The sequence below is a fragment of the Euprymna scolopes genome, chromosome 15 (assembly GCF_053919585.1).
Source record: "Euprymna scolopes isolate OS-2025 chromosome 15, ASM5391958v1, whole genome shotgun sequence".
In the NCBI taxonomy this organism is placed as follows: Eukaryota; Metazoa; Mollusca; class Cephalopoda; order Sepiida; family Sepiolidae; genus Euprymna; species Euprymna scolopes.
In genome coordinates, this window is record NC_136496.1 from 71,029,145 (window position 1) to 71,044,813 (window position 15,669).

At 36.4% G+C, this 15,669-nt stretch overlaps 1 protein-coding gene across 1 annotated transcript in view; it reads left to right on the forward strand.

Annotated features, from left to right (window-relative positions):
- The window catches only part of LOC145293882 (GPI-anchor transamidase component PIGU-like), a 44,896-nt gene that overhangs the window by 14,683 nt on the left and 14,544 nt on the right, over nucleotides 1-15,669 (forward strand). The window contains exons 5-7 of the mRNA XM_080140639.1: nucleotides 4,265-4,368; nucleotides 10,418-10,518; nucleotides 14,448-14,545. Of these exons, the coding sequence (XP_079996765.1) occupies nucleotides 4,265-4,368; nucleotides 10,418-10,518; nucleotides 14,448-14,545 (303 nt within the window). The remainder of the gene's footprint in view (nucleotides 1-4,264; nucleotides 4,369-10,417; nucleotides 10,519-14,447; nucleotides 14,546-15,669) is intronic.

The window sequence follows — 15,669 nt, forward strand, 5'->3', positions numbered from 1 at the left end:
GTTCTCTCCAGAATGTGCTGCTGCCATTGCGCACAGAAATCACTTTTTCCACTGTTTCCAACGTAATAGATGTATGAAAACTAAAGCCGCTTTCAGGACTGCCAGCAACCATTGTAAGAAAGTAATAAAGAATGCAAGAGAGTTGTATGCTCAATCTGTTAAGTCCAAAGTAGCTGAGCAGCGGCTTGGTTCCCACCAGTTTTGGCAAATAGCAAACAGAATCCTGAACATAAGCATGTGCTCCATCCCAACTATTATCAATGGACCTGAGGTAATCTCGTCAGCATCAGACAAAGCCAAACTCTTTGTCAAGAACTTTGCAGCTAATTCTACCCTTTGCGATCAAGGCTGCCAACCCCCAATATTTCCTCCTGTATCAGAAAACACGCTATGTGATATACGTATATCTGTACGTGATGTTGCCAAGCTAATCAAAAACCTTGATTCCAGTAAAGCAACTGGCCCTGACGATATTCCAATTATAGTACTCAAAAAACTTCAACCTGAACTAGCGCCCATACTTACAAAACTGTTTAAACGTTGTCTTAATGAGAATAGTTTCCCATCTCCCTGGAAAATTTCATCAGTATGCCCTGTATTTAAGAATTCAGGTGATCGCTCATCCCCCTCTCAGTACAGGCCAATAAGTCTTCTGTGCGTCATGAGTAAGTTGCTGGAATCTGTGTTAAATACAGAAGTAATCAACCATCTCAACAAAAATAACCTTCTTAGTGACACTCAATATGGTTTCCGTTCTGCTAGATCTACAGCAGATGTGCTTACAGTTATATCTCATAGGATTAGCAAATCTCTCGACGGAGGCAACCTTTCTAGGGCAATTGCTCTTGACATATCTAAGGCTTTTGATAGGGTATGGCATAAAGGTTTACTTCATAAGATCTCTAGCTATGGTATTGCTGGAAATGTCTTCTCAATTATTAAATCATTTCTTTCTGATAGGTTCATGAGAGTAGTAGTTGAGGGGCAAAAATCAGAAGCTCACAGTATTAATGCCGGTGTCCCTCAGGGATCCATCCTGGGCCCAACTCTTTTCCTGATCTATATTAATGATCTTCCAAATCACATCCTTACATCATTTGTAGACATCTATGCTGACGACACTACCATTTATGGTAGCACATCTAAGACAGTAAACGACCAAGTTCTCTCCAATTCTCTCTCCTCTGATCTTGAGCACGTAGTACAATGGGGTAAGGAGTGGCTGGTTACTTTTAATGCATCTAAAACCAAGCTTCTCTCTTTACATCATCAACATTCTGATCCACATCTGGCATCAATTGAAATGAATGGCTCTCGTCTTCAGGAGGCCTCAAGTTTTGACAAGCTTCTTGGCTTGACCATTACTCCTGATCTTAAATGGAACACGTACATCAAATCTGTTGCCAAGGCCGCTGGAAAAATGGTGGGATCTTTCTATCGATCCGGTAGATATCTCACTGCTGATGCTATTCTCTATCTATATAAAAGCCAGGTACGTCCAAGGATGGAATACTGTTGCCACATCTGGGCAGGAGCTGCTAGAAAGGACTTGTCCTGCCTTGATAGAGTTCAAAATAGACTTCGTAGCCTCGTAGGAGATGTCCTTTTCTCTTCCTTGCAACCTCTATCTCACAGAAGAGATGTTGCGAGTTTGTCTCTGATGTATCGTTGTTTTCATGGAAAGTGTTCGACTGAGCTTCAGTCTATGGTCCCCCCTCGCCAAACTTTCACAATAAACACTCGTCTAGCTGTAAACGCTATCAATAATTCCCCCCACTCTTTATCTGTGCCTAAACCTAAACGTAGATTCCATGAACAAAGCTTCTTTCTTAGAACTGCACGCCTGTGGAATTGTCTTCCGTTTTCCTGCTTTCCGGCTGACTACAATATGGTTGTGTTCAAGTCTAACGTAAATAAGTTCTTGATGAGCCGTTCCATATAAGTTATCAAATTTACCAAATTTTCATTACTAATGATTACTATATTGTCCAATTTCTACTGTACACTCTTTAACCCTTATCCTTGAGTGGCCTCTTGGCCTTGATAATGTGGTGATGCCTATGTAAAAAAAAAAAAAAAAAAAATTTAACTTTCTGAGACTTTTGGTGGAATTCGATTGACTAATCATCTCATTTAAACTTACTCCGTATCACTGTGATTTAAGATGCAGTGCAGTCTATGAAAAAAAGTTGGCTCAACTCAACCAGGGTGAATGCCATTGCAACAACATAAATAACAATTCCTTTGTGTATACTACTAAGAGTGATAACTAGGGCTAGGACAACAGCATATTTTTTTCATCGTTTTCACTCTCGAGTGTGTATCCATTGATATCTTATATGCTTTTATATAGAGTGATGTGGTTCTCGGTTGATTAACTGTGTCGGATATATACTCGAGAGTCAAAACAATGAAAAAAAATATGCTGTTGTCATAGCCCTAGTGATAACTACCTATTCTATCCTCAGTTTTACATGCTGGCATGTGTTGGCCGACTTTTAGAAATTGCTTTTATCTCTTTTTGTTAAATTAATTCTTATCACTTCCTCCCATGTTATCTTGCCCTTCCCCTGCCAACTAACCATACTGCCTCAACTGTTCTACATCTACTTACCCAAAAACTTTTTATTTTTTTCAATGTGACCATATCAACAAAGTCTTCTAATCTTTACACATCATCCTATACTTTACAGATTTGATCTTCCTCTGAGGTCATCAGATTCAAACGCATTTTTAAGACTCGCATAACACATGCATCATTGTCTTATAATTTCACGCCATGCAATGCATGTCTTCAATCCTCACTGGCCGGGATTCATTATATTACACCACGCATGCCTACGGAGAGAACTTTGATGCCTACAAGACAATATCCTCATGTGACTAAGGTTTCTCTGTACAGAGGTCTGTCAGGACAACCTAGTATGAGAATACTTTTCTCTACAAGTAAACCTGACCAAGTCATCAAAATCATAGTATTCGCAATCCAAATAAGATCTCACTATGGCCAACCCAAACTGACTTTTACGAGGAATGGTGCACTCTCTCCAATTGATGTTACTTTAAGTATCAACACAAAACTGGATACTCCACCAGACCAGATGAATTCTTGTCCTGCAATCCATTAAGACCAAGAGACCAAAAAGAAAGATATACTATAACATAGTTAAATGATCGATTGGGAAGAGGAAAATTAGGTTCTCAACTTCTTTATTCTGTGTTTGAAAGATAAAGAACATTAATGGAACATTTGAATATCTATGTATCTTGTATAGAGTTCAAGTGTTAATCCTAGGAAAGACGCCTCTTGATTTCTGAGAACTTTGACTGAAGGAAAATAAGACAAACTGGAATCTTAGGAAGATCTCCATTATTTCAGTAATTATAAGAGCAACGAAGCTCATGAAAGAATTTCAAAAACTATCTGGCAACTATACCTTATGAACCAAGTGCAAGAGTGATACAAACAATTGCACTTCAAGAATCTTAAAGCGATCTCTCGATTAGAATGTATGAGATAGCGGGTAAATGTAGGATACCTCATCCCCAGCTAGGACAAAATGATAAAGTTAAAAATGGAATGAAGATGTCATATTCCGAAAATCACATAAATTGATTTTTTTTTTTTTCTTGGTCCCCTGAAAAAGGAGAGATTGGACCTAGTAATTCATTCCCATTCATTTGTTTGCACTTTCTCAATAATCACGCCTTGAATTTTTAAAAAGAATTTGCATAAACATTAGTCATGGTGAAAGTAAATTTTTGCCAGAACAGATTTTCCGGGATAACTCTGGTTGCCCCCCCGCCCTCCTCGTCAGGGGCCATTATAGGGGTAGAATTTCCTCCAAATTGTTTATCTATTTATTTATTCACACTTTTCTCAATAGCCATGCCTTGGATTTTAAAAAAATTTGCATAAACATTAGTCATGGTGGAAGTAAATTTTGCACTCATGGAGGGTGACAACGCATGCTTGGCTTTTTTTTTTTTTTAACTAAGAAAATAAAATTATGAGAAAGCCAGAAGCCAACAATTTGTTTTTGAATGTGTTAATATTCAAGAGCAACAACTCGATCCGATCGCTGAGATTTTGTTTGTATTCAAAATAATTAATTGCTAAAAATCGTATATTTTTATTTTCTTAGTTGAAAAGTAAAACTATGTAGTCAATTGACGTAATTTTTGGAATATGACATCTTTGTTCTGTGACTGTATTTTTTAAAGTTGAATTCTAAATAATAACTTTTTTTTTTTTTGCTAACAGCTTATGAAACAGGCAGCTGATGCCCCTAATTATTCCCCAGATGCCTCCTCTCTTCTATTACGAAAAGAGAATTTGCGAAAACTTGAGATTTTTGTTGTGGCTGCGTAAGTATCCCACTTTCAAATTGGTTTCTATCTTTTTTGTGTGTGTGTGTGTGTGTTTTTCTTGTAGTTATTATTTTTACACAAGCAATCATATCCAGCATTGCCTGGGAATCTAATGAGAACTACTATGCATTCCTACTTCCAGCCCTGACCCTCAATATTACCATTTTTATTTCCTTTGTAATTTCTATAATTTAAATTTTCAAATTATAAGTAAAATACAATAAAGTTGACGATGCTGTTTATGGATATCTTGATGATTGTTGGATAGTGAGGGAATTGTTGATCCGACAAGAATGCCACAACCACTACCATTGATTCAGTGCATTACTTTTAGTTTGTAAAAGAAATATTTCAAAAACTTCTTGGTGCAACTCCAGAGGTCAGTCTAATTAAAAAAAAAAAAAAAAAGAAAAGAAAAAAATGCAGAAAAATCTTTATAATGTACATGCCCATTACAGAACGAAAACATCATATTCCAAAAATCATATAAATTGATTTAAGTAGTTTTATTGATAATTTTTTTTATAACGATTTTTAGTGATTTCTAGTAGCCATTGCAAGGCTGATTTTAATCTCAGTAGTTCGAATTGAGTTGTCTCCTTTTATTTATTAAAGATGGTTGATCAAAACGCAATTTTCTTGCTTCCTCATAAATTGAATTTTCCTAGTTAAAAAACGAAAAATTGAACTGACATGGAACACAGAATGAGAGTAGTACCCCCCCATTTCTTTATAAAACTGAATTTTAGAAATATTAATATATGATAAATATGAGACGAATTTACTGGAATTGACTTGACTTGATTTGATTTTGGCATTCAGGGTAGTTGAGCTGGTTCTTCCCATAGAATATGCATCATTTTAGATGAATGCAGACCACACACAATAGTCAGTAACTACCAAGATAAGTAATGGACAGCCATTTCAGAAAACATATAATTACACCACCATTCCACCCTCAATCAAATGGATTAGCAGAAAGGTTCGTAGACACGATAAAGCGTGCACTTAGAAAACCCATAGGGACCCCGACGGATAAAGCATTACAACAATTCCTGCAAATATACAGGATAACTAAGAACCCAAATACACCGTTGAAATTATCGACAGCAGAATTAATGTTTGCTAGAAAAATAAAATCACCATTTGATAAATTAATACCAAAGCAAGCAAATCAAGCTACACACACATCACATAAAAGGTTTAAACCTGGTGATCGTGTATATTTTAAATGTATGAAAAATAATATTTCATATTGGGAGTTTGGTACGGTAGATAAACGTATCGGCAACTTGGTTTACATGATAAAAGGTCCAAAAGGGATACACAAAAGGCATCAAAATCAATTGAGAAAACATCATATAAAAGACAACGAACATGACAAACCTGATGAAAAGGAAGATTCAATTGATATACTATACGAAGCGTTTGATATCGAACCACCACAAACCATGCCCGAACCGAGAAGATTGGGAAGGAAAAGAAAGTTTACAGAACCAATTATAATGAACCCCAAGAGAAAAAGATATTGAAATCTACACGACTTCAAATCTTGAGGAGAGGGGGGGGGTGCGAGACGCCCACTTATTAACATAGGTGGGTGAGTGAGATATATAAAGGTATCAATCACCAATACCGGGGGAGTTCTACAACGACCGCCAAATAGGCAAGACGCCTATGTTGCCTCCAGTAAGACGTGCAACACGCCACCTGCCAGAATATCTCCAACTGAAGTATATCTGAAGATATGTAAATATGTATATAACTTTTCTGCCTAATATATTATTGTTATACCTTTACTTTCCGTGTTCTTGTTAATTATTTGTGCAGACACAACAATTAGCGTATTAAGCAACACTCTTCGTGTAAACAAATCGAGCGGAGGCATTTGGACAATATCAAAACATTGTTTATTCATTACTCACTCAGCATCAGCCATATAACGTAATTGTGAGAAGCCTTGATTGTCATTTGGGCGGTCGGGTTTCGATCCTGGCTTGAGGCAGTTGCCTGTCTAGCTGCACTGATGAGCGAAACAGTACTGTATGTGAATGACTATATATATATATATATGACACACTAGTAAGACTACCTTATATTGCTTGGGACAAAAGTGTAATATAACTTTTTTTCTCTTTCTCTTTTCCCTTCCCATTCCTTCCTCGGGTCTGGATGCATACACAACAAGAGTTGGCATAAGGGAAATAACTCTGAAAAAAAATCAGTTACTTCTCTTTAATGATGATTTAGGAACCTCAAGAGTGAAAGGGGTGGGATTTTGCTACATCTGATGAACCAGACAAGTAACGAAATCCCACCCCTTCACTCTTGAGGTTCCTAGATGCTGAGAAGCCATCTATTCTAATAGTTTCTTTCCACAGACTGCTTTATTTTGGAATTTCCTGTTTCTTGTTTCGCTGACTGTACTGACATGCAGAAGTTTAAATGCAATGTGAACAAACCTCTCACTACTCAACTCCTTGTTATCCTCTGTTAGATATGATCCCAAATAGTGTTGCAATATTTTTGCTATTATGACTGGGATATGATTCCCACACATTGGAAAGTTCTATTTATAGACATTTCCGATAAGACTTGACGAATCAAATGATGCCACCCTCTGCTTACAACCGATCAGAAACTACAATCACTCAATAAAACGAGCTGGAGATTTCATAATTCCCACACATTATTTTTCTTGTTTAACACGAGAAGGAGTTTGTTCTGTTTGCAGACTTTTGCAATCCAACACTTGTACAGATCGCCTATCCAATGGAAAACCCTATCCTTAGTCTTCGTCTTCGTTTTTGTAATTCAAAGCTTCTCTGATTGGCGACTGCCATTTGTTTTGGAACAAGATTTTTTTTTTTCTTCTTAAACCAAAAAATGGCTTTAATTCCAAGTGACAATATACCTTGTTTGGGGTGAAAAGGAGTAAAAAAGATTTTAAAAAGAAAATGTGACTTCAAGTGCGTGTGAGTGTGCTTATCACTTTTATATTAATTATGTACATTTTTTTTTTTTTTTTTTTTGATGTTATTAATCGATTAATGTTGAGTTTTAAAACTTTTTCAAAATTCTTGTTTCATAACATAATTTGATTACAAAATTATAGTAACCAAAATTTATTTAAATTTCTTAGTAAACAAGTAAAGTATAGTCATTTATGGACAGCTGTTTTGTCATTTTACAATTCATTGGTATCGTCAGACGTAGAAAGTGTACCATCTGCCCTTCCTTCCCCCAAAATCACGACCTAGATGCTGGTACTACCAGATCAGGCTGTCTGAAAATATTGGCTTCCTGGGATGAAATGCACCTAACATTGATGCTTTTTGTTTTTCTATTTCCTTTTGCAAAACCTAATGATGTTCTGCAAGCCCAAAACAAAAACAACAACCCACCTTTACCCCCTTTCCCTTCTTCCCATTTCTCTTTCGATCTCCCCGACTTTCTGACTGGTTTATTAACTTAAAATGTACCAAACATTAATATTGTGACCCTTTTCCCTCTCCCATTGCAAAGCTTATTCATGTTCTGCAGGGCAGGGAACAAAAACGATAAAATTCACTATAAAACAACCAAACCAAACACAACCAATTAGCGATTCAAGATACATAGAGCTTAAAGAATAAAAACTTTCTACAAAATAACTGAATGCAACATGAATACTATTTTCAAAATAACTGGATTCCGCATTAAGTAACTTGAAAAAGGTTGGTATGTCGTAAAACAACCAACCAACACAATCTAGATGCCAGTCACTGTCAATTATAGCCTCTAGTGTATAATGCTCTACCATCTGAGCTAACAAACCTGCTATTGAGAGCGGGAGAAATTATATCCTTTGTCGGGGGGGGGGGGATGAATTTGTTTGTTTAAAAATTTTATATTACTAAGATATTGTGTTTGTGTGATTTTTTTTTTTTTGCTCTTGTGCTTGTCAACTGCATTGAAAAGGAATGGACATACCATGCTGTGATGCCTGTTGAGGTTAGGTGTTGTGAATTTCTGGGACTCTCCATCATTGGAGCCTCTAGTGATAGTAACGAACGTGTAATATGATTAACATCCGATGTGTTGGGACGATTAATCAGAAAATTTTATGCCTATGTTCCAATACCAAAAATGATTTTGTTTTCATTGTTTTTATAGAAGTGTAAGCCATTTTGAGTTTCAGAACAGTTTCAGATGGTTAGTGTTTCACACAAGTCCTGGGAGGTGACTTGTTTGTAGTAGACAGTTCCACAGAACAAAATTTTCTTACCGTGTCGAAACCCGGGAAAAGAACATGTGAAATTGCTCCAGAAAAGGTTTAATATTTATGAAGCAATTCTGGTTTCTGATTGGTTGTTAATTTGATTCGTCAGTTCTTAGCAGCATCCTTTATAAATAGAATCGTCCGACTGTGTGGGATCATACCCCCATTATCAACCCAAAATATTGCAACAGTTTTTATTTTATTTTTTTCTTTTATTAAAACTTAATTTTCTATGACTCCTATTAATGATAAAATGATGAATATTTATTGATTTTGAACTACCAGTAAAACTAAAATCTCTAGATCACCTGCCCATCCCTCCAACAAGTGTATTTTTACTTTTGCATCGTGGCTTTTTAAATTAATCTGAAAAATAAAAAAACAACTCTATAGCTAAATATTTAATTTATAAATTTATCACACTAGAAAAAAAAATGTTAGAATCATCACATCACTCGTCATTTCCTTAAAAAAATGGCTTCATTGGTAACAACTTGAAAAGTGCTTCACATGATCTTCCAACCATAATTCAACAGGAATCGTTGGATTTGGGCGATATTGATAAATCAGACACCTATACAAAATGCACATTGTTTCATCAATTTTCACATGCAACACTTCAGATTACGTCTTATTAAATGACAATAGTAATGAGTGTGTAATATAATTAACGTCCGAAAGTAAATGCATGTTGTTAAGAACATCCAAATTGCATGTATAATGATCTGCACAGATGAGTGCATGTTTATTAAATTTTTTTTAATATCCAGTCTGTCACAAAAAGTTTCTGTTGGTGATAGTTTGTATTGCCCTAGCCATAGTAACTGTTATCACAACTCCTTGTTGACTGATGGGACCAGTGTTACATAATGCTGTGGCCAGCTGTTCAAAACGCGTTTGTCCAGTGTATATAATGCTTACATGTACTTTTGTCGCTGGCACAAAATATATATACACACTGACAGCAAAGTAAAAAATCACAATGCAGTTGATCTGTAAAAATATATTTTTATTTCACTCTGACAATCAGTTTTTCTGTGACAAATTGTTATTCTCTGTTTTGACGTTTACTAGAAGGTGCAGGGAGGAAGCATGGTTAGGCAGTTGTTGGGTGGTGAAGAGATGGATGACACATGCCACAGCTTTCTGTCTTTCTGTAACTCTGACTTTTTCTCTGACAATTTTATTTACAAACACAGTCTTTCCTATTGGAATTTTCAATATTTCCTTTGTCTATTATCTCAACCTTTGACTGATATCTTCTCACATATTTCTGGTCTAAATTATGAATTCCGTTAGACAATGGCGAAAATACAAATTCTTAACATTTGAATCCATTTGTGTGTGTGTGTGTGTGTGTGTGTGTGTGTGTGTGTGTGTGTGTGTGTGTGTGTGTGTGTGTGTGACAGCACTAACCTTATTCGGGTTTCATAAAATTCACAAGCAGTCCCCAGTTGCATGTATATCCCTGATAGGGAAGATAATATTAGGTTTTTGCAAGGGAGGTGTCGACATCCTTATACATACAGTGCCCGGAATTCCCAAATTGGTCACCCATTTTAGTGATGACCAAGCTGAACATTGCTTAACTTCGGTGATCTGATGGGAATCGGTGTGTCAATGTGATTATGCCATACATTTGCATGTGTGCAACCCATTGAATGTTTTTCTTCTCGGCATTGCCTGTCAATATTAAACACCAGTACATCACATGTTCTATTACACGTATGTTAAAAGATCAAAGGTTACCTACATTTTTAATTTTTTTTCATTTTCTGATTTCAGGCACATGTTAAATCCCTACAGCATTGCCGTTTGCCTTGCGTGTTCGACTGGAATCTTTCACAACCTCTTGGTGCTCCTTGCATTCTTTTTCACAATGAAAGGTAATATGAACAGCTACACACCATTATTTAAAAATTATTATAAAAAATACTCCATTTGTTTGCATGCTATTAATCAATTTTCTTTGAATGAGATTGATTTTTTTTTTTTTAATGGAAATCGCTCCAGACAAGGCATGCGGCCACTTGATGTAAGGAGCTAAAAATGCATATACTACTTTAAAGTCAAAAACTTGCCAACGATAAGTGTTAGATGGAATATATTCTTACCCAGAAAACAGCAATTCTTCCCCTTTTGTCCTAAAGAACAAAATAAGGGAAATGAGTTATAAGATTGAACCCTTTATTTAATCCATATATTCTTGATATTGCCAATATTGAGGATTCAACCTTCAAAAGACTCAAAACTGATCACTACTTAAGGATTCTACTCATTATGGCTGACAGAACAAAAGTAATCTATCCCCCCCCCCCAGTGAATTAGATAAAGGGTTCAGTTTGAAATTCGCTGCAGATTCCCAAGTTTGACAGAACTATGGATGTTTTTAAAACTCATAGTAAATGTTCTCTCCATGCAACACACGTCCTCAATCCTCACTGGTCAGGTTTCACTTTCATATATTTCTAGCATTTCAGCCCGGCGTTGCCTGGGTGTTTGGAGGTGTATGTTGAGCAAAAAAAAAAGTGGTAATAGGAAGGCAGGCTCGAACCCGTACCGCGAAGGAGGAAAAGAATGGGAAAAAAAGTGACGTCTTTGCTGTTACGACCACTGCCAAACTGGAAGTGACGTAGGTTTAAATTAAGGCTAGACAATCGAAAAGAGGGGATGACTTTCGAAAATATCTGCAAAAAAGCGACCCCTCTCCCTGTAGAAAAGTGCCCAGTTGAGGGTGAAGAAATTAATGTTTTTAGCCAATCTTTCTGTATTTGTCGTCTGAAGGGTCGAGCTTCAAAACGAGACTGATCTTGTGTAAATCCGTCGCCTCTGTCAAAAGTTTTAGGTAGACATGCAAACATACATACATACATTTATATATTGGTAGGTCAACTTTTCAACCCAAACCAATTAAAAAGCTTGCCCCTATCTCTGAATACCCTTTCTGTAAAATTTCAAATGTTTAGACCAGAAATTCGCTGAACAGTTTGGTAGAGACCGCAGAGGTCAAATTTTTTTAAAATTTGACCCCTATTATGACCCCTTAACATTTATTGTTTTGGGCTCAAATCAAGTTAAGTTAGATCCATGTTCAAGGAACCTATATCTAAAATTTCAAGTTGTCGGAGGAGTTTGGTAGAGTTCTCAAAGGTCAAATCGTTGAACTTTGACAGCCAAATTTCTGGTCGAAAACTGATTACAAAGATTTTCCTAAATCTCAATACTCTGTATATCCAATTTCGAGTCTGTAGACTGAAAATTGACAGAGTTATTGTGTAGGGAAATGTACACACAGACGGACAGACAGGCAGACGCTTTCACTTTTCTAGATATATATAGATTACACTGTGTACACATGATAGATTCTTCCATTGCTTTAACAGTGGTAACACTTTGCTGTTTAGTAATGGCAGAAATTCCTTTAACTTAATCCATTCATTCCTAATTCTTGCAATCCTATTAGCACCTGCTCCACCCTGTGCTCCATTGCTATTACCAAATAAATGAAATTTCTCAATAAGCTAAATCACTTTGCTATCGAAATATACTTGGTTTACATCTAAGTTCCCCTCCATTAGGATACGTTTCTTGCACACAAATTGGTTGTCCTTTCTCAACATCCACTTGTAATTCCACTGTACCTTTTTGTCTACCCAACGCTTACAAGTACCACATAAAAATTGAGTTGCACTTGGCATTCATTCCATATGTTGAACTGTAGAACTTTCCTCTTTTTGGTGGACTTTTCTAACACTACAACTATTAATCATCTTTTCTTTTTTCACAAAACAGTCAGGAGGTCACTCAAGTATAAGGATTAATGAATGTACAGTAATCAATGGGGAAAATATTGTAGTAATCGTTAGTGAGGATTTGATAAATTGAATTACTTAGGAGATGACTCATCAAGAATTTGTTCACGTTGGACTTGAAGATGACTATATTGTAGTCAATTGGAAAGCAGGATAAATGGAATGGTTTCACAGGTGTGCACTTCTAAGAAAGGGGCTCTGTTCATGGAATCCAGGTCCAGACATGGAGTGGGGAAATCATTGATAATTGTTTCAGCTAGACGAGTGTTTTTCATGAAATCAGGCAAGAGGCGACCATAGATTGGAGCTCAGACAAGCACTTGCCATGAAAATAATGATAAAGCAGAGACAGGCTAGCGATGTCTCTTTTGTGGGAAGTTGCAGGAAAAAGAAAAGGGCATCCCCCACTAGGCTACAAAGTTTATTTTGAACTCTGTCAAAGCAGAATAAGGTCTTTCTAGCAGCTCTTGCCTAGTTGTGGCAACAGTACTCCATCCTTGGACGTACTTGGCTTTTATACAGGTAGAGAATTGCATCAGCAGTGAGATATCTACTGGAGCGATAAAACGATCCCACCATTTTTCCAGCAGCCTTGGCAATTGATTTGATGTGAGTGTTCCATCTCAGATCAGGAGTAAAGGTCAGATCTAGAAGCTTGTCAAAACATGAAGCTTCCCCAAGACGAGAGCCATTCATTTCAATTGATGCCAGACGGAGATTAGAGCGGTGATGATGGTAAAATAGAAGCTTGGTTTTAGACGCATCAAAATCAACCAGCCACCTCCTTCCTTACTGCACCATGTGATCAAGATCACAGAGAGAACCTGGTCGTTTATGGCCTTTGAAATGTTGCCATAGATGGTAGTGTCATCAGCATAAATGTCTACAAATGATCTTAGGATGAGATTTGGGAGATCAGGAAGAGAGTTGGGCCCAGGATGAACCTCTGAGGGAATCCAGCATTAATACTGTGAGCTTCTGATTTCTGCCCATCAACCACTACTCTTATGAACCTATCAGAGAGAAATGATTTAATAATTGAAAAAACATTTCCAGCTATACCGTAGCTGGAGATTTTGTAGAGTAGACCTTTATGCCATACCCTTTCAAAGGCCTTTGATATGTCGAACAATTGCCCTAGAAAGGAAACATCTGTTGAGATTCGCTAATCCTATGTGATATAACTGAGCACATAATAGAAACCATATTGCATGTCACTGAGGAGGTTATTTTTGCTAAGATGGTTGACTACTTCTCGATTTAACAGATTCCAGCAACTTATTCATAGCGCACAGGAGACTGATTGGGTATATTGCGAGGGAGATGTGCGCTCATCTGAATTTTTAAATATGGGACATACTAATGAGGTGTTCCAGGGTGTTGAGAAGCAATTCTCCTTAAGACAACGCTTAAACGGCTTTCTAAGTATGGGAGCTAGTTCTAACTTTTTGAGCACTATAATAGGAATGCTGTCAGGTCCAGTCGCTTTACTGGAATTGAGGTTTTTGATTATCTTGGCAACATCACTTGCATATATTTGTATGTCGCATAGCATGTTTTCAGACACAGGAGGAAATTTTGGGTGTTGGCGGCCCTGACTGCATAGGTTAGAATTAGCTGCAAAGAGTTTGGCTTTGTCCGATGCTGACAAGATTACCTCGGGTCCATTGATAATGGTTGGGATAAAGCACACACATATTTTTTTTAGTTCAAAAACATGGGGTTTTGCTTTTGGAACAACCTTTGTAATACATTGGGGGAAAAAAAATTAGTTTTAATCGTGCAATAATTTAAAATCATTAAAAATAAATAATTTTAGAAAAATGGGTCATTCTCTGCATAAATATCTTTATTTTTTTTTTTGTCCTTTCATCAGCAGCAGGAGGTTTTTTTTTTTGTTTTTGTTTTATTTTCACTCAGAACGAAAACCAAGTAACTTCAAAACAATTATTTCTCAGTAAAATAATTTTTTTTCTATAATTAAAAAAAATCTTTTCTTACAGCTCAAGCAATTCCTTCAACAATTTGTCTTGCCATGGCAACTTTTGAATCCTTTTATCCTCTGGTGCTTTGTGTCCCTGCTGCTTTGTTCTTTCATCAGGTTAGTAATTAATCTTTTTGAGGCTTGGGATTCTAATAATTTTCACCATGCAATGATCTATACCTTGTCCTCATTAGCCACTAACCAATGGTTATAACACAGTTTGAGGATTACAGTAATACTAGCGCCACCAAAGAAAGTATTGTAGTGTTTATAGTGTTGTGTTTTTCCTTTTATTTTCATTGATGTTTTTTGTGCTAATAATATTCTCTCATAATCGTCAAGTTCTCATACGCTCTTCTTTATTTGAGAGTGTCTTCAAAATTTCTGTGCACTACACACGCACACACATATATATATACTAGCATGGGTGCCCGGGTGTTTTGAGGTGTATGGTGAGCAAAAAAAAAAAAAAAGGTCAATTTTTTTTAACTTTGACCCCTATTATGATCCCTTAAAATTTATTGTTTTGGGCTCAAATCAAGTTAGATCCATGTCCAAGGAATCTATATCTAAAATAGCAAGTGTTTAGACCCAAAATTTTCGGAGGAGTTTGGTAGAGTTCTCAAAGGTCAAATCGTTGAACTTTGACCCCTTAATCGCAAAATTTCTGCCTGAAAAATGATCACATCGATTTTCCCAAATCTCAGTACCCTGTATATCAAATTTCGAGTCTGTAGACTAAAAATTAACAGTTATTGCATAGGGAAATGTACACACACACACACGCACAGACACTTTCACTTATATATATATATAAGTGTTACGAGGGAGCATTTCTATAAAATAATAATAAAAAAATCAATAAAACCGTTTAAAATGTGTGCTATCACATTCTAGGCACCCCCTAATGATCAAACCTCAAAAGTTTTAATTCAGAAGATAGTTTAAAGGCCAGAGTATAGTAATAGAAAAAGTAGGTTTTAGAAGTATCTGGAAAGCCCCAGTGGGTTCTGCAATAATCTAGAATGGGTTAAGATGTCATATAAATAAAAGTGGAGACGGAAACAAATCAGTTATCAACTTGGACCCGTCAAGATAACTCTGGTCTATGATTCATGGCACAAAGAAAAAAAAAATACATCCCTCCAACCCATGGAAAGTTGCATAAAAAGCCCTCTGGATTAATGGTAAATACAATTTTGTAATATTCTCATTGACCAAACTTTTAAAAGAAAAACCAA